The 20,949-nt window shown below is 38.9% G+C and overlaps 1 protein-coding gene across 1 annotated transcript in view; it reads right to left on the reverse strand.

Moving 5' to 3' along the window:
* Positions 1–20,949, reverse strand: part of nfatc3a (nuclear factor of activated T cells 3a) — a 180,612-nt gene that overhangs the window by 139,214 nt on the left and 20,449 nt on the right. Inside the window, exon 3 of the mRNA XM_072279527.1 lies at positions 4,653–4,815. Coding sequence (XP_072135628.1) covers positions 4,653–4,815 — 163 coding nt within the window. The remainder of the gene's footprint in view (positions 1–4,652; positions 4,816–20,949) is intronic.

Raw genomic sequence — 20,949 nt, forward strand, 5'->3', positions numbered from 1 at the left:
CGAAAACAGGGTACTAATGTAGGTCTTTCCTAACAGTGAGGTTTCGTAAAGCGAACGTTCGAAAAGCGGGGGACACCTGTACCATCAAAATTGGCCCTTCTCCAATTTAGAATCTCAACCTATGGACTAGACCTCTCTTTTAGCATATTTACTTTGACACTAATGGCACTGTGGTCACTAGATGCAGTGTTCCCCTACACAAGCTTCTGTCACCTGTCCTATCTCATTCCCGGACAGCAGATCCAGCATTGCAGGATCTCTCTTTGGGACTTCTATGTAGTGAAGGAAACTTTCCTGAACACATCTGACAAACTCAACCCTATCTAGTCCTTTTACGGAATGAGATTCCCAGTCAATATGTGTAAAGTTAAAATCAGCTGCTATAACCACCTTTTGTTTCTTGCAATAGTTTGTGATCTCTACAAATTTGTTCCTCTAAATCTTGATGATGTGGTCTGTAATATAGCCCCATTAATGTGGTCATAACTTTCTTATTTCTCCATTCTACCCATAATGCCTCTGCAGGACATTTTCCCCCAACTATTAATGCCAACCCTCCTCCTTTAATCCCTCTCACTCTGACGCATTTAAAACTCAAAATATTGAGCTGCCAGTCCTACCCCTCTTGCAACCAGGTTTCACAAATGGCTACAATGTCTAATTTCCAGGTGTTGATTCATGCCCTGAGCTCATCACATTTCCTACAATACTTCTTGCATTGAAATATAAGCAGCTCAGAATACAAGTCGCACCAAGCTCAACCTTTTGATTCCTGATTTTGTCTGACATCTTACCAACATCTGCCTCCACAACCACTCCCACTGTTCTGGCATTCTGTTTCCCATCCCCCTGCAACTCTCAACTTAAACCCAACTGTGCAGCATTAACAAACCTTCCTGCTAGGACATTCATCCCCCCTCCAGTTCAGGCGCAATCCATCCTTTCTTTACAGGTCCCTGTAAGAGAACCCAATGATCCTAAAACCTTATGAGATCACAACTTTGGAGGTCCTGCCCTTTAACTTAGCACCTAACTTCCTAAACTTCCTATGCAGAACCTTGTCACTCGCCCTACCCATGTCAATGATACCTGCATGGACCACGATGCTTAGCTGTTCACCCTCCCACTTGAGAATGCTGAGGAATCGATCCAAGATGTCCCAGACCCTGGCACTCAGGAGAGAACATTTCACTGTGGAATCTCGCTCTCGCCCACAGTATTTCCTTTCCATTCCCCTAACTAACAAACCCCCTAAGACCACAGCCTGCCTCTTCTGCATCCTTTCTTAGAAACAAAGTCAGACTCAGTGCCAGAGATCTGACCGCTGTGACTTTCCTCTGTGAAGTCAGCACTCCCCCCAACAGTATCCAAGGTGATATGCCTGTTGTTGAGGGGGATAACCACAGGGGTACTCTGCATTAGCTCTTCAATCCCTTTCCCCTTCTTGACTGTCACTTTGTTTCCTGTGTCCTGCACCTTGAATGTAACTGCCTCTTATACATGTTCTATATAACACCCTTCAGTCTCCCGAATGATGCAGAGCTCATCCAGTTCCAGCTCCAACTCCTTAACAGATTTTCAGAAGCTGCAGCTGGATGCACTTATTCAGTGTATTTCAGCTTGATAGTAAAATTCAAACTGTGAGTGCTCAGCTTTGTGATTTTGATTAATTTTTCACAAAGGATTTTGTGGAGAAACATTTTATTTATGCATTGAATTAAAAGCACAATGTCCCTCCCATAATTTTTAAAAATGTAACAAGAAGATAGATAGGGACGATGTGACAAACAAGACAAACAGAGTGGGGAGAAGGAAGGATGAGAAAGAAGGATGGGGAGAGGGAATGTGTGACAGTACCTTGATTTATATAACTCAAAATTAAAAGGAAAACGTGGCTACAGTTCTTCGTAAAATTCTACTGCATCTTTTCCTGTACATGCCTGCAAGTAAATGAATCTCAAGGTAGTATATAGTAACAATATGTAACTTTAATAATAAATATACTTTGAGCCTCATCAATCACCCTCGAACAGATTGAAGTGGATGTCCCACCCGAACATGGGGGAAAAGCAAAAATAAAAGGATTAATTGCCTCAGTGAAGACTGTGATGGCATATATTCTTAACTTAATTATCAGTTAGGCCTTGAGAATCAGCCAGAAAAACAAGTGAGATGATACATTACTGATAAGGAGGACAATGCAAATTCGCTCCTAAACACAAGAAGAATAAATGGATCCAGGGACAATCAGACGGCCAATGGAACACAACTAAGATAAGTAGTGCTATGGGATCACATCCAGTGACTAATTATTATGAGGTTTTACAGAGTTCCTGCATTTGTCATTAAGACCACCAGCATCTCTGAGAAGAAAAGAGTGAGAGAGTATCCAGTCCATTGTTGGTACTGCAGTTAATCATGGAAGGCAGTACATTTCATTCCCACAGTACAGGACATTCAAGTCCTAGCGAGCTAGGGTGATCATACAACTGGTATATCAGTACATCAAGTAACAACTGATCCCAGACTCACCTCAACCTGATTGGTTCTGTGCTGCTAAGAATGTGTTTTAAATAAGGTGAAGTGGAAAGATGCTGTTCCAGGTCTTTGATTATGTATAAAATTACCATATTCCTGACAATCTTCACCTACCGGCAAGCGTAAAAGCAAATGTAATAAGTGCTTCTATTTGACCTGAAGGATGGACAATACAAGTGATTCTTTTCATCACAATGCTGACCAAGAAGAACCAGCCTAAAAATGTAGAGGATGAAAACAATGATATTTTGTGTCAGAAAAACAGCACTCTCTCATTGCTCCTCTTTCTTCCCACCCCAACCACCCCCCCAACAGCAATCAAATAAACTATACATTGTTACGCCTACATTGTGTTGCATCATGCAACACCAGAATCCTGATCAGAAACAAAAGGCACATTTTAATCTATAACATAGTCAAAATGACACAGCCACGTTCAAATAGAGTCTAGTTAACTAGGATACAACGTTAACAGTACATTTTGGCCCAACTAAGTGGGTGTCCCCAATTAGCCGGATTCATGGAAAGAGTTAAAAATGCACGAAAAGATAAACTAAATCACAAATTATGTGCTTAAATGAAATACAGAACAAATTAGAATACTATCAATATTACTACAGTACTATAAAACCGTATTAGCTCCTAATAGTTATCGACAGAAGAATTCATTCAGTGTATGCAATGAATAAAACCCTTGCAGATACCTTGTGCAGATAATGGACTGCCTTAAAAAAAAATGTATTCGACAATTGGATCCTCCAAATCTTCATTTTTGTTGTAATATTCAAGATAATTGCTGATACCTTCAAATTCTTCATAGACCTTACTTGATAAAAGTTGTGAAATTGTTTCATTTTCATTCCCAGCCATTTCTGGCATCTCCAAACCAGAATACTTGAAACTGCAGGGAGCACAACAGTTCTGAATTGTCCTATTGCATATTTCTCGCCAACTATCAGTGACAAAAGTCACTTTTTAAGAAAAAACACTGAGACATGCAACTGATGTTATTTAAAAACTGTTTGTTCTAAGCACGGTGTAGTGTCTAATGACCACCCAAGTGCACATGAATGACACTAGTTAGAAGCTGTTTGGCAACAGTTACCTGGCCCAAATTAAGCGGTATATTGTCCCAAATAAATGAAGACAATTAGCCTTTGATCTCTAAGAGGTGCCCCAAATAAACAGCGGCCCCGATGAGGATTTGCTGAATACATTTGTTTCCTATCCTTGCAAAATTCCCACATGTAATCGATAAAACTGCCTTTTTTTAAAAAGTTAAGCAAAATAATATCGGAAGCAAAACACAAGCAGAGATTATATTTAAAAGAATTATTTAACTATAGCAAATAATATATACTGTATATTTCAATGCAAAGAACAGGGAGGAAAACTTTTAAAGATCACAGATCAACACACGGTAATGGAATACAAATTACATTAGGATCTTTTCACATATACGGACCATTACTTCTAAATTTTGAACCATTTCAACCTATTATATTCTGCTTTTTCTTCCATGCAATGTTTCACAAAAAAAAATTAACCAATAATATAACAGTGATGACATCTGCTAACAGGTAAGAGAATACGAAACTTTAACACATTGTAACAAACAATTGTTCTTGCTGCTTTGTTTTCAGTGCATTACAAGCGATAGTTGACTTGGGAAGCTCGTGACATCAAACACCAATGATAAATGATATCCTTTTATAGGATGATGAGGTAAAAACAAAACAATTTGGTTCTGCTTTCTCTTCATACATAAAACTTTAAGAAACACTTACTTGACAAACAAAAAGAATCTGAGGTAAAGTTAATTGAAGCACTAGTGAAATAAAAACTCAGTACTATATTTTACAGAACCACCTCACTGAAGCAAGTTAACAGAAATTTCCCAGTAAGAAATCCCTTATGAGAAAAGTTTATTACATATTTTTTCCAGAACTGTGTACAAGATATCCTTCCTTCAGTACATTGACACCAAAATACATAAATGCCAATAATAGACAAAATTTCTAATTTATAAAAGCAAAAGTTGATATTCAATTAAAACACAAAAGGGTAAAACAAACAACTAACTTTCTCAGCAATCTACAAAATAAAAGAAGTACCTTAACAACTGGGTGTCCTCCAGAAGATGCCTTCACTGCTCCTCGACTCCCTTCTGTCTCATAGTGAGCCCTGTGATGGGTCTTCGGCTGCATTTCAATCTTTAGATCATACTGCATATACTGACTTGGCAAAGGCCAATCTAAGGAAGGCAACGATGATGTACTGGAAGTCAAAATATACATATGCTTTAAGTACCCTGCAAAATGTTATTGCATTTATTTCAACATCATCAAAAAGATATTTTAAGTAATATCTAAGAGAAAAGAATTTTCCACATAAGGCAGTGAATACTTGGAATGAAGTGCCAGAGTAAGTACTGAATGCAGATACTTTTACAACATTTAAAAAGCAGCTGTTAGATACTCTCCTCCCATCCAGTAGGAGCTACAGGAGCCTCCGCTCCCGCACCAGCAGGCACAGGAAGAGCTTCTTCCCTGAGGCTGTGACCCTGCTGAACCTCACATCACAGCGCTAAGCAGTATTGCACCCATATTGTACTGTTTCAGTACCTTTATATTCCTGTGCACTTACTTCTTATTCGCAGTCATTTTGTAAGTAACACTATTCTTTGCACTTCTGGTCAGATGCTAACTGTATTTCATTGGCTTTGTATCTGTACTCGGCACAATGACAATAAAGTTGAATCTAATCTAATCTAACCTAAAAAGGCAAAGACAGACACAAGCTCAAATGTAGGCAAACAGGATTGACGGTGTCACAGTAGGGATTGGCAAGGCAAGCTGTAAGGGCCATTCTGGTGTGTATGGTTCTCATAACCTTGCCATTAAGAACAAGTATACTTCAATAATCTTTCTGTTACCAACCAAAGCCGATCTTCTCCTTCCAGCTGAATTTGCAACTCTTCATGGGTCAGCATTCCTCCACTAATCCCTGGTAATGTATGACTAGCCACGATACAATGCATCCTGAAGGATGAAATTGGTTAAAAACATGGATTTTCCCTTTCTAAGACTATCAATGGTAGTGGATTGTTAATAAGGCTAATTAAATTATAATAGTAATGCTATGTCCAAAATACTTCACAATAAAATGTAAACAGTGGGACCACAGGTATGAAATGCCATTGTATTCATTAAAGTTCAATTTTCATTCTACGAAGATATGATCAGAACCATGCACAAATGAGCTCAGAGAGAGATTGAATTGTCTCTGGAGTATAAATGAGCATCATCATTGGCTGGTCTAGCGCACTTATCATCTGATACAAACAGCTTCCTCACCTTTCTGCACCTATAAAGAGTACCAAATTTAATGACTTTGCAGCCAAGGCGTCTACATTGCCATCACTTAAAGCTTTAGGGTCTCTTTCTATTTGTCCTCTCTTAACACCTTCCTTAAATACATTTTTTCTCTCCAACTTATGACTTGGGTAACTACCATTTGGATTCAGTAAATACCAAGTCTGCCTTGAAATTATAGAAGAGAGTGTATAAATGAAAACTCATAATTTTACATAGATTTAAGCTATGCAGATGCATAGCAACTTAAAAAGAAATTGAGAGTTTTATATAGGTTTTACATAGGTGATTTCTGTGTTTGTGCATATGCACAGTATTTACTCACTGATGGAAACAGAAACCTGCATGTCTTTTTTTTTAATCTATCTGGAAGCTATTTGGATTGTTTGCTTTAATTGTTTTATAGTGTGTGAACATTAAATGCCGACCCGCAAATGTCTTAAATTGGTCCTAAGATCCTGAATACCAGAAGTTCTGGTGAAGATGCCCCTTCCATGTTATTAAGGGTTAACTCAGCCTTATGGGAATGTGCATCAAGTTAGGATGGTGAACAGCTTGGAGTGGACTCTAAAACAGATGGAGCTCTCATGAGTCTGTGGATCTCATATTGCTCATAAATGTCACAGTTTGTAACGTACTTTATTGAATAAAAACACTAATAGAGATTAAGGGAGCTAGGGCTTTACTCTTTGGAGAGGAGGAGGATGAGAGGAGACATGATAGAGGTGTACAAGATAATAAGAGGAATAGATAGAGTGGATAGCCAGCGCCTCTTCCCCAGGGCACCACTGCTCAATACAAGAGGACATGGCTTTAAGGTAAGGGGTGGGAAGTTCAAGGGGGATATTAGAGGAAGGTTTTTTACTCAGAGAGTGGTTGGTGCATGGAATGCACTGCCTGAGTCAGTGGTGGAGGCAGATACACTGGTGAAGTTTAAGAGACTACTAGACAGGTATATGGAGGAATCTAAGGTGGGGGCTTATATGGGAGGCAGGGTTTGAGGGTCGGCACAACATTGTGGGCCGAAGGGCCTGTACTGTGCTATACTGTTCTATGTTCTATGTAATAGCATGGGCTATGCACATTCTAAATACAGTACACATTGTATACACTACAGCTCTGATGCACCATGGATGGAAAAAGTACATTTCAGTGGTTTTAAGAGGCCAGAAGGCAAGTCAATCACAAAGGAATACTCAGCCTCAGGAATGCTTTATGTGGATCTCTGATTATATCTTCTTACAGAGATCTAGAAATTCTTATGCATCCAAATGGGTGGGCAGACTGGCCGTAAAAGCAACAGTTTTCAAACATCAACCCACTATGTATTTCAATAGCATCCAAGACACCACAGTGCACAAGCTGCATAGGACTATAGGCTAACTGAAAGTGTAAATAAGGTAAACTTCTTCATTAAATTTATTGATCATGCAACTCTGTGAAATTGAATTTAAATCAAAATTAAGTAATCTGTCTGGGGGTAGAATTCAAAACTGCCATTTATGTGAGGTTTCTCTAAAATGCTGCACATAATTCAGACGGCAGTCAAACCTTTTTAATCAGTTTATCATTTAACTACAATATCCTCCTCAAAAGATATTCACTGTATTCACCCCCCCCCCAACCTCCTCAGAAGTTCTCATGTTTTATTGTTTTACAACATTGAATCATAGTTGATTTAATTTGGTTTTTTTTTAAAACACTGATCAACAGAGAAACTCTTGTGTCAAAGGGAAAACAGATCTCAAGAAAGTGATCTAAATTAATTATAAATATAAAACTGCAAAATAATTGATTGCAGAAGTATTCACCCACTTTAATATGACATACCAAATCATCACTGGTGCAGCCAATTGGTTTCAGAAGTCACATAATTAGTTAAGTGGAGACCATGTGTGGATTCAAGGTGTTTCAATTGATTGTAGTAAAGATACACCTGTATCTGGAAGGTCTAACTGCTGATGAGTCAGTATCCTGGCAAAAACTACACCAGAAAGACAAAAGACGCCAAGCAACTCCACGAAAAGGTTATTGAAAAACACATGTCAGGAGATGGATACAGAAGATTTCCAAGTCTCTGAATATCCCTTGGAGAACAGTTAGGTCAACCATCAAGAAATTGAAAGAATATGGCACAGCTGTAAATCTGCTTAGAGCAGGCAGTCCTCAAAAACTGAGTCACCATGCAAGAAGGGGACTAGTGAGGGAGGCCACAAAGAGATCAATGACAACTCTGGAGGAGTTACAAGCTTCAGTGGCTGAGATGGGAGAAACTGTGCATACAACAACTGTTGCCTGGGTGCTTTATCAGTCACAGCTTTATGGGAGAGTGGCAAAGAGGAAGTCACTGTTGAAAAAAAACACACACACATGAAATCTCAGCTAGAGTTTGCCAGAAGGCACGTGAGAGACTTTGAACTCAGATTGAAGATGGTTCTATGCTCTGATGAAACCATAATTGAGCTTTCAGGCTATTAGACTGAAAAAGCTATGTTTAGCATAAGTCAAACTGTGCATAGCATCAAAAATACACCATCCTCTCATGAAGCTTGGTGGTGTCTGCATTATGCTGTGGGGATGCTTCACTGCAGCAGCCCCTGGAAGGCTTGTAGAGGGTAAAATGAAATCCTGGAGGAAAACCCGATGAGTCTGCAAGAGAACTGCAACTTGGGAGAAGATATGTTTTCCAGCAAGACAATGGCGCCAAGCATAAAGCCAAAGTTACACAGGAATGGCTTAAAAACAACAAAGATAATGTACTTGAGTCCAGACCTCAATCCAATTGGGAATTTGCAGCTGGACTTGAAAAGGGTTTTTCCACTCACAGTCCTCATGCAACTTGACAGAGCTTGAGCAGTTTTGTAAAGAAAAATGGGGAAAAACTGCAGTGTCCAGATGGTGCAAAGCTGACAGAGACCTATCCACACAGATTCAAGGCTATAATTGCTGCTAAAGGTGCAACTACTAAATATTGGCTTGAACGGGTGAATTTTTATGCAATCAATTATTTTGTGTTTTATATTTGTAATTAAATTAGATCACTTTGTAGAGATCTGTTTTCACTTCGACATGAAAGTCTTTTTCTGTTGATCAGTGTCAAAAAAGCCAAATTAAATCCACTATGATTCAATGTCGTAAAACAATAAAACATAAAAACTTCCAGGGGGTGGGGTAAAGACCATGCAACATCCTCCTTTTGAAACATTCCGCCAGCCTGACTTGACAGCATTCATAGTCATTAAAGACTTGTGTCTAATCTGCTTAGAGAAAATAAGACATTGATTGCATTCTCATCAGAAAAAAAAACAGGTGAATTGTTTAGATCTGGATGCTTCAGATGATGATAATACAGTCAACTTACTATTATCTAACACCTGATTTTATTCAGAACAAAGTACTACCAGAACGTGCTGGTGACTTGCACAAAGCATTATTATCTACAAAGAAAATCAGGACTGCAAGGGGACCTACAATAAAGAACATTTATTTATCATGCAATTCCATGAAATTGATAAATTACCTTATTTACAAATTGAATTTGCACTAAGAAATACAACAACAACCTTGAACCTTTTTATAGAGTTGCTCAAGTAAATGTACTGCTTAATCTTTATTGCTTGTTCTTTCCTCAGCAGAGAACTTAGAACAGTACAGCACAGGAACATGTGTTTCAGCCCACAATGTTGTGCCAGCCTAATTAAATTGGTAATCAAATACCTAACTAAATTAATTCCTTCTGCCTATACAAAGGCCATATACTGTATATACATGTGCCTAAGAGCCTTTTGAATGTTTCTATTGTATTTGCCTCAATGGAACGCTAACCCATGATCGGGTCCATTACTCCCCACTGATTAAAGCATCAAGCAAGATTAAATCTGATGAGGACAAGAGCAGAAGGTGAGTGAGTGTTCAGCGCTGTATGCCTGTATTTGGCCAGTCTGTCTCTCTCCCGCTTGCTCACTGCTGCTGGAGGAAGGAGCAGGAGTCTTCCTCATTCTGCAAGGACTCTTTGTTGGACTCTGCAATTCACGTTACATGTTCTGTTTCTGGTTACTCTTTTTATGTTACTTTTCTGCTATTTGATGGCAGGATGTTGGCGCGGACTTGGGTGTTTCAATGTAGATTGGCTCTGCAGCCTGCAGTCAACAAACGACATTGAAGATGACTGCAAATGCTTCAGTCTAGTCCTTGGCACTCTCACACTGGACACCACTAATACTCAGGATGACATTTTCTTGGAGCAACCACCACTTTCACCTCCACTTCTATAAACTGGTTGCCATCATTCAGGAAACGATGTGGCAGGACGGCAGAGCTTTGTGCAGATCCATTCACTGTGGAATTGCTCAGCTCAGTATGTCATTTTTACTACCTAAAATCTATCACAAAAAAAATTCTTCTCAAGCTCTTCAGCTCTCCTCAATGAACCAGGACTGGGTTTTCGCTTGATATTAATGACAGAGTGATGAGGGACACACTTGGTCAAGTTGTTACCAACTGTGGCAACATACAATTGTGCAGTTACTGAAAACTCACTAGCGATGCTAAAATGGCCAGCGATATATTTTCAAGGCAGGGTAGTGTGCAACTTGGGGGAAACCTGCAAGTGGCAGGATTCCCATATACCAGCTGCACTTGCCCTTGATGATAGAGGTGCTGTTAAAATAGCTAGGCAAGAAATTAACAAACTAGTCTTATTATTTTTATTGCAGACAAAAAAGTCATTAAACACCTCTCACTATTTAATTAACCGCATAACTACTCAGTAACTCTTATAAACATTCACAATGGTTACCAAGTTTAACTTCCCAAATTGGTGGAATGTGATTATAACTCAAATTTATCAGTCCAAGACTTTGCATTCCTAAAACAGTAATTATACCATGATACCTGTTGAAATTATCCTAAAATGCCTTTATTATTTCTAGTCTAGAGTATGCCCCCTAACTTCTGACTTGCCTATCTCATTCCAATCTCAGTGAATTCGAGGCTATCGTAAACACTGCTGCCCACGTCCATTCTCTTTTCACAGTTTTCATGCATCACCACTGAGCTGACCATCCTATAATGGCTACCAACTAAGTAATTCCTTCATAGAAACATAGAAAACCTACAGCACAATACAGGCCCTTCGTCCCACAAAGCTGTGCAGAACATGTCCTTACCTCAGAAATTACCTAGGGTTACCCAAGGCCCTCTATTTTTCTGAGCTCCATGTACCTGTCCAGCAGTCTCTTAAAAGACCCTATCATATCCGCCTCCACCACCGTCACCGGCAGCCCATTCCACACACTCACCACTTTCTGCGTAAAAAACTTACCCGACATCTCCACTGTACCTACTTCCAAGCACCTTAAAACTATGCCCTCCCGTGCTAACCATTTCAGCCCTGGGGAAAAGCCTCTGACTATCCACATGATCAACACCTCTCATTATCCTGTACATCTCTATGAAGTCACCTCTCATCCTCCGTCGCTCCAAGGAGAAAAGGCTGAGTTCACTCAACCTATAAGGCATGCTCCCCAATCTATGCAACATCCTTGTAAATCTCATCTGCACCCTTTCTGCCATCATATTTGACCTACCAAAAATGAACCACCTCACACTTATCTGGGTTGAACTCCATCTGCCACTTCTCAGTCCAGTTTTGCATCCTATCAATGTCCTGCTATAACCTCTGACAACCCTCCACACCACCCACAACACCTCCAACCTTTGTGTCATCAGCAAACTTACTAACCCATCCCTCCACTTCCTCATCCAGGTCGTTTATAAAAATCACGAAGAGTAGGGGTCCCAGAACAGATCCCTGAGGCACACCACTGGTCACCAACCTCCATGCAGAATATGACCCACCTACAACCGCCCTCTGCCTTCCGTGAGCAAACCAGTTCTGGATCCACAAAGCAATGTCCCCTTGGATCCCATGCCTCCTTACTTTCTCAATAAGCCTTGCATGGGATACCTCGTAAAGTGCCTTGCTGAAACCCATATCCACTACATCTACTGCTCTACCTTCTTCAATGTGTTTAGTCACATTCTCAAAAAAATCAATCAGGCTTGTAAGGCATGACCTGCCTTTTACAAAGCCATGCTGACTATTCCTAATCATGTTGTGCCTCTCCAAATGTTCATAAATCTTGCATCTCATCAACTTACCAACCACTGAAGTAAGACTCAGAAGACTATAATTTCCTGGGCTATCTCTACTCCCTTTCTTGAAAAATGGAACAACATCTGCAACCCTCCAATCCTCTGGCACCTCTCCCGTCCCCATTGATGATGCAAAGATCATCGCCAGAGGCTCAGCAATCTCCTCCCTCTCCTCCCACAGTAGCCTGGGGTACATTTCGTCCGGTCGCAGTGACTTATCCAACTTCATGCTTTCCAAAAGCTCCAGCACATTTTTTCTTAATATCTACATGCTCAGGCTTTTCAGTCCACTGCAAGTCATCCCTACAATCGCCAAGATCCTTTCCCGAATTGAATATATTCAATTCAATGAAAATATTCATTCAGTACGTCTGCTATCTCCTCCGGTTCCATACACACTTTTCCACTGTCACACTTGATTGGTCCTATTCTCCTATTCATCTTAAAATTCTTAACCTAAATGGCTCCATACGCTTACTATTCCTTATTTCTCCTTCAGGTCTACAACCCTTGGAGATATCTGGACTTCTGCAATTCTAATCTCTTGAGTATTACCAAGTTCCTTGTACAGTAGCTCTGTAATTCATTCTCTGCACCCCTTCACGACTGACTTCTTCCAAGATCCTCTTTAATTAAACTTTTGGTTACTTCCTGTGGTTCAGCTTCAATTTTTTTTTGTTTAAATGCTTAAAGATATTTTTGGGATGTCAGAGCTATTGCACAAATGGAAACTGTTTACCATTATCCAAACAAAGAATTTTGTAACAGCAATAATTATTGGACCTACATCTCTACCAGAGGTGGTGTAATGTGCTCCTTCCCTCTGCTAGCCTGCAGGTCACCCTTGGGCAAGGTGTAGCACCTGACTAGCCCCTCCAATCAGGGTCAGGGGAAGCCATGGGTGCAGGTGGCAGATGGTCGTATGAGCAGTTGGTGCACATCACAAGTCTTGGTTATGCAAGCACTATGGCCAGGCAATCTCTGAAAAGAACTGATAATGGCTGGGGTCATCCTTCTTGTAAAGACATTGCCCAGGAGGTGGCAATGGCAAACCACTTCTGTAAAAAACTTTGCCAAGAGTAATCATGGTCATAGGCCATGATTGCCCACGTCATATGACAAGGCACATACTGATGATGATGATGACAGTCATCAAAATCAGCTTTTGCTCTCAGTTCCTTCATCCTGAGTCTACCTGCATCACAGCTGCTGTATTATAGTTGTACTTCAGAGCATCAGGCTAATTCAAGTACAGTTCAATTTAGCATTTGTAAGAACTTACTACTGTAATTTCCTATCTATTTATCACTAACAGATCCAGAATTTCGATAACCAAAATTATCTGACCCATTAAAAATATCAGTTGTTTGGTGTCCAAATTACCACTTCAGTGATTTCAATTTAAATCAAACTTTCCGTACCCTCTATAGAAAATGTGTGCAACATCCATGTTTAAATTTGGCTCGCTACAAGGTGAATACTGGCATTATGTAGGCATCGTTACTACGTGCAAATGAACAATGCCTCATTTTGGAGTTGTTTGTTTTTAATTCAGTTGTAACTTAGATATCATTCTAAATAACTCAGACATTATTATAAATTTAGTCATTGTGTTTTTATGCTGGTTTGCAGTGAATGGAGTAGCACTGCAATCTCATTGTCCTCAGCATTGACAATAAAGATCTAAGAAAATAGCAACAAAAACCCAAGTAGAAAGCAATGTTTTTAAGTTTTGCATTAAAATAACATTTAGTCCATTTCTTAGTACTTAGTTGTGTTAGATCATAATATAATATTTATAATGATTTTTTTTCAAAGCAGAGTAGCTGACAAATTTTCTACTTTCAATTACGATTGAATTTCTAATCTCATTGATTAAAATTTTTTCATTATTAATAACTTCATGATTGCCTATATGTACTTCTATACTGAGAACCTCTGCTAAAGAAAATCATTACAAAGCTTTCAACACAAGATCTTTTGAGTTTTAATAGGCATGGACCAGGCCCCACTGCTACATTAGCAGAGCATTTTGGCACACATTTTCTTTCTTCTTAAATAGCATCTACTCAGCATTAAACAAAAGTTCAGATATGGGAACATCCTTTAGAATACATAGCCTACAGGATGGATTAAAGTTGTTTTGATGATACTGATCTTAATCTTATTTGATTTCCTCAGCAATTACAATGCACTTTCTGTACCTGATGCACCCCATGCAGCAGGTAGTGGCAGATTACAGTAGAAATTCTGCACTGCAAAACAAGGGACTACACTAACCCAATCTGCATCAGTTACTTTCAGAACAAACAGAAATTGAAACTCATCTCCAAATCAACCCACAGTCATTTATCATTGCCAACATATTTCATTGTGACAATGAAATCCAAAGAAGAATTAAGAAATTACCAAAAACAAAACACATTTTAAGAAGTTTCTTCAAAAGAAAGATGGAGAGAGAATAACTAGTTCCAGGGTTAATGGTGGGCAAAACAAAAAGGTCCAGTAATAAAACCTGAATGAAATATTAGGGCCATGAAATGGTACATGGGGAGTGAACACCAAGCCATAGCAGTCAGAAAGCAGTCATAGATAGCACTGTAATTAGGATACAGGCCTTGTTATGGATGACTTGATAATTAAAGTATAGAATGTAAAGTGCTTACCAGGATATATAAAAACTGCAATGATAGGTGAACAAGATAGGATACAAAGGTTCACATGAAGAGATGCTTTGAAAGTTAACAGTAATGTTCCCAAATTACATTAGACATGGACCACACTCAGTACTGCCTTAGTGTGTCGATTCATTATAATACTTCCATTACTTCCGTTAAATACTCCCAAGTGTGTTCACCCTTCTATTTTATAGAAATATACATGTTGCTGCTCCACAAACCTGTCTGCTTAGAACATGGCACAAATTATAGACCAGCGAGTCTTACTTCAGTGGTTGGTAAGCTGATGGAGAAGATCCTGAGAGACAGGATTCATGAACATTTGGAGAGTCGTAACATGATTAGGAATAGTCAGCATGGCTTTGTCAAGGGTAGGTCGTGCCTTACGAGTGTGATTGAATTTTTTGAGTATGTGACTAAACACATTGGTGAAGGCAGAGTAGTAGATGTAACGTATATGGATTTCAGCAAGGCATCTGATAAGGTACCCCATGCAAGGCTTATTAAGAAAGTAAGGAGGCATGGGATCCAAGGGGACATTGCTTTGTGGATCCAGAACTGGCTCGCCCACAGAAGGCAAAGGGTGGTTGTAGATGGGTCATATTCTGCATGGAGGTTGGTGACCAGTAGTGTGCCTCAGGGATCTGTTCTGGGACCCTTACTCTTCGTGATTTTTATAAATGGCCTGGATGAGGAAGTGGAGGGATGGGTTAGTAAGTTTGCTGATGACACAAAGGTTGGAGGTGTTGTGGATAGTGTGGAGGGCTGTCGGAGGTTACAGTGGGACATTGATAGGATGCAAAACTGGGCTGGGAAGTGGCAGATGGAGTTCAACCCAGATAGGTGAGAAGTGGTTCATTTTGGTAGGTCAAATATGATGGCAGAACATAGTATTAATGGTAAGACTCTTGGCAGCGTGGAGGGTCAGAGGGATCTTGGGGTCTGAGTCCATAGGACGCTCAAAGCAGCTGCGCAGGTTGATGCTGTGGTTAAGAAGGCATATGGTGTATTAGCCTTCATTAATCGTGGAATTGAATTTAGGAGCTGAGAAGTAATGTTGCACGTATATTGGACCCTGGTCAGACCCCACTTGGAGTACTGTGCTCAGTTCTGGTCGTCTCACTCCAGGAAGGATGTGGAGGCCATAGAAAGGGTGCAGAGGAGATTTACAAGGATGTTGCCTGGATTGGGGAGCATGCCTTATGAGCATAGGTTGAGTGAACTCGGCCTTTTCTCCTTGGAGCGTCGGAGGATGAGAGGTGACCTGATAGAGGTGTATAAGATGATGGGAGGCATTGATCGTGTGTACAGTCAGAGACTTTTTCCCAGGGCTGAAATGGTTGCCACAAGAGGACACAGGTTTAAGGTGCTGGGGAGTAGGTACAGAGGAGATGTCAGGGGTAAGTTTTTTCACTCAGAGAGTAGTGAGTGTGTGGAATGGGCTGCCAGCAACGGTGGTGGAGGCAGATACGACAGGGTCTTTTAAGAGACTTTTGGATAGGTACATAGAGCTTAGAAAAATAGAGGGCTATGGGTAAGCCTAGTAATTTCTAAGGTAGGGACATGTTCCGCACAACTTTGTGGGCAGAAGGGCTTGTATTGTGGTGTAGGTTTTCTATGTTTCTAAATCCATAGCTTCTGCTACTACCTCCCAAGTGTGGAGATCTGTGAGTATTGATGTTGGGTGGGCCAGAACAAGCAGATATCTGCTCAGCACTGAGATACGGGGCATAGAGCTACAAGGTAGGTGCAATCCATTGCTGAGAATTGGCCCCACACATTGACAGACCATCTGGATTGTTAGATCTCTCTCATCACCAGCTATTTCATATAACAGAAGTTGCGTCACCCTCTGTTTATGCCTGATTCACTTGGACTCATATGAGGTTTCTGGCACAGTAGCAAGGAGAGTAGTAGTTTGCATCGGGTTCACAGCACTGCAAAGCTCTCAATATTTCATCTCTCGAAATATTATTGAATAATGACCCCTTTTAGTACTGATTTTGTATTTCAATACACCAGGTAAACAGCCGTTGTGTCCCAGAGCAATTCCATCAAACCATCCCACAACTTTATTCTGCATATCTCATATATAGCCATTAATACACTCCCATTTTATTGCCATCCATCACACTTGGTCAATTTATAGTCACCCATTAACCTAATAAGCAGCATATCTTTGGGATGAAACTGAAGTACCTGAGAGAAACTCACACAGCCGCAATACTAACATGCAAGCTTCAATCTGATAGTACAGAAGGTCTGAATAGAATCAGAGTAACCTGAGTGAGGCACCCACAGTAGCTGAAATACCATCGTGTCAAATACGCACTCTCAATTCTGGGAATCCATTCCTGTACATTATGCAAGTTACCAGTTTCGTGATTACACTTAAGTACTTAAATTGACTGTAAAGCACTTCGGAATATCCGGACAACATAGCAAGCATGCAAATGTTTGTCCATCTTCCTTTTTAATGGAGTTAGGAATAGATGTGAACAGATAATCATCTGTTATTTAAAAATAAATTAATTGCACAAAGAAATATAGTTACTCCCACTTGTTTGAAATTGTCATTTACAGAACTAATTTGTAACTGCATTAGAAATAAGACTGATTACAATGATGAGATCCCATAAATTCAATCCAATTTCTCATCAATTTTCACAAAGGCTAACCTACCAAAATAATTAGATCGAAACAAATAGGTAACCATGCACGTCATAAGTATACAAGGAAGCAGGCAGCCTGGGGAGAATTTATAAAAAAACAAAATGTATAAATCCTTATAATTATTGATTGTGAACCTTATTATTCATGGGAACCTTTGCATCCAGTCTTGTTCATCTATCATTCCAACTTTTATATCTCCTGGTGATCAGAATACATTCTATGTTTGCTTTAATCATCATGCCATCCATTATGATGCTTCTATCCTAATTATTATTGATTCATATAATTACAGTGGATTCTGGTTAATTGGGCCATTGGATAATCAGGACAGCCACTTATTTGGAACAACTCTTAAAGAACAAAAACTAAATGAGAAAATTGCTGTGATTCTTCCGTTTATTTGGGACACTGCCATTTTATTGAGGCAGGGGTCTGTTGTCGAACAGTTTCAAACTAGCAACAGTCATGTGCACTTGTGTGGTTGTTAAACACTACACAATATTTAGAGTGAACAGTTTTTAAATAGCATCAGATGTCTGTGCTTGCGTTCAAGAAGCAGTGATATTTATTACTGATTGTTGGTGAGAAATTAGCAGCAAGACAAATCAGAACTGCTTCACTCACTATGGTTTCAAGCATTCAGACTTGAAGATGCCAGAAATGGCTAGGCATAAAAATGGAAAGATTTCACTACTTCAACAAGTTAGGGACAATGAAGAATTTGAAGGTATCGATAATCATCTTGAATGTTACAATGAAAATGAAGATTTGAAAGGTACAATTGGCGAAAGCATTTTATGAAGTTAGTCCTTTATCTGCACTAGGTGTCTGCGCTAATTTTGCTCATTTACAGTCAAAAGAATACAGTAGAGTACACTGGATGAATTCATCCACTGGTAACTGTTGGAAAGTAATACAGTTTTATAGTACTGTAGTAGTATTGGTAGTGTTCAAATTGTTCTGTATTTCATTTAAATACGTAATTTGTAATTCAGTTTGTCTTTCTCATACCTTTTTAACTATTTCCATTAAACTGTGGCTAATTGGAGCAGCTGCTTAATTGGGCCAAAATGTACTGGCCCCAAATGTGTCCCAATTAATCAGAAGGCACTATACTTATTTTAGCAATCCGTAATGTTTGTTGCCAGAATATTTAATCGAATCTTATTAAAAATGAATTTTCTTTTTACAGCTACCCAGCTGTGTCTTTGTATCACGCAGTTATGGGATCAGAATGCTCAGTTATTTTAAAAAAAATTTAACATTAGAAAATCCTGAACTACATAATTACTTAAATTCCTTCAGGATCTGCCCCTTCAGCATTTTTGTTTGCCTGTATCTGGCTCTATAAATATAGTTTCTGATTCCACAATGTAAATTATTTAACCTTCACATGTTTATTTCAGTTGCTGATACTCTGATTATTTTATAAAATTCCCTTGAAAGATTTCAGCAAGTAGCAAATGCTGAAAAAACACCAAGGGACTAAAACTGTAACAAGCCTGGTATTTTTAGCCTCAAGGTTTCTTGGTGCTTAAGAAAATGTATACACTGAAGCCTGTGTTTGATTCAGACTTTGGGGTCTTTGCAAGTCTAACTCAAAAGGAAACATTATTAGGGGAGTGAATATGAAGGTTAAGCTGAACTCTTCTTAAATCACACCTGTTTCAAACATTTCAAAGTAACTTCTGTTTATAATCTTAGAAGAAAGCTATTTTAGCTGTTGCAATTTTGCAAGCCAAAGTTAAATGCAACTCCCGAGACTATATTGTTACCAGTCTCAGAATCAACAGTTACACCACACATCTGCAAAATCAATTACATTTTACAACTTGGATTTGTTCAGAATTTCTAGCTTTGACTCATGGGGAAACTAATTATTTCCACTTTAAATATATTGCACATTTTGCAGTGTCAATGCCAAAAGAAATATACAGTGAGTATTATGTAGTAGTTAGAAGTGGAACAAGACCATAATCCAAATAATGCAACATACAAATGTAACTTTAGACTCTGAGAGTCTAGATGTGCAAGGAAGAGACGCCAATGCTCTAAGATTGTCTTGAAAAGGTACAGAATAATGGCATTGTTGCAGATAGTGGGTTTTAAAACAAAAATGTTTTAAATACTAAAAGATATTCACTTCTTAGCTGTATTAAAATTGAAGAAATTATGTTTGTTTTCAAATGGCATGAAAAGGCATTATCAACCAAAGCAGAAATGGGGCAATGGGAGATGGCAGTCCATGTGATGAAATCTTAAGAAACCTTAACCAGTGCTGGCAACCTTTGCATACGAGAATTTACATGGGCTTCACATCAGAATATGCATAGATATTTTTCAGGAGCTGCAGTTCTTCCACTAAGACTTTGTTATCCTGAAGTTATTTTAACCTCAGAAGCAAATTCTTCATTGATTTTGTTTTTGTCCAAATAATGATCACTTATGCAAGGTATAAAAACTATGTGGACATTTTCCTGATTCAACACTTTGGATTACAGCATTTCATTCATAATAGAAATCCTTAAAGAAGATAGTTTAAAAGGTCATTTTAAGTATTCTAATAAGATCTAGTGGCATTTCATGAAGATGCAAGAAGATAAAGAGATGGGAAATTATTAATAGATGAGGAGGATAAGAACAAAAGGAACTAAAACAGATTGGGGAAGGAGTGGAGAAAGTTAATAGGATGAAGAAGTTGGGAACAATAAAAGGAAAGGCACTTTGCAACCTTAGGAGGTCATGAAATTTATACATCTGAAAAGTACGAAAAAAGTAGTTTTAAAAGGCTCTCTCCTTACTTTAAGGGCCAGACACTGTTCTGAAAAAGGTCACATTTCATTATCAGGTGATGGAGATTGTTACTTCTTCTGAAATTTCAATTCAGTACAAAGAAACAAGGAACTGGCAACCTCACATGTTCTGATAGAACAAAAGATATCAGCAATCTGTGCAATACAGATTGCCAGTCAGCAGAAATTGACAGCAATGGGGGTTGAAGAATTCTGGCATTAAGACCGGGATAATAGGGTAACTTGAAAATCACAATTGCTATTTTATTGCAGAATTGCTTAAGAATTGGTCGTGTGGAAGATAAAATGCTGCATTTATGCCAAGAATGTGCTTGGAGGCCATTCTGGCTACACAAATACTCAAAAATATCTAGTTTTAGTTTTTTTTATCATTTATACTCATTTACCATGTCTCATTTTCCTTTTTAAGTGTCAAATAATATTCATGAAAATGATGCCATTTCTTAAGGGACAATATTTTGTGCAGGCATGCACATAAGATCATTCAAAATTCAAGAGGAGGGAAGCCATGGAGAATTTTTACACTTTAACTCAGTACAATTAGGTAACTTTAACAAAAATCTATATATTACTTTAGCTTTCAACTGCTTTTCAGGGTGGAGAGTACTAACGAATCAATGAAATGTAGAACTTAACGTTCTTAAACATAACTGTTAGCACCCACAGTACATTTTTGATCATTACTTCCCTTGGCATTAAAAACAAAATTGCACAGGC

Source organism: Mobula birostris, chromosome 15, assembly GCF_030028105.1.
Source record: "Mobula birostris isolate sMobBir1 chromosome 15, sMobBir1.hap1, whole genome shotgun sequence".
NCBI lineage: Eukaryota > Metazoa > Chordata > Chondrichthyes > Myliobatiformes > Myliobatidae > Mobula > Mobula birostris.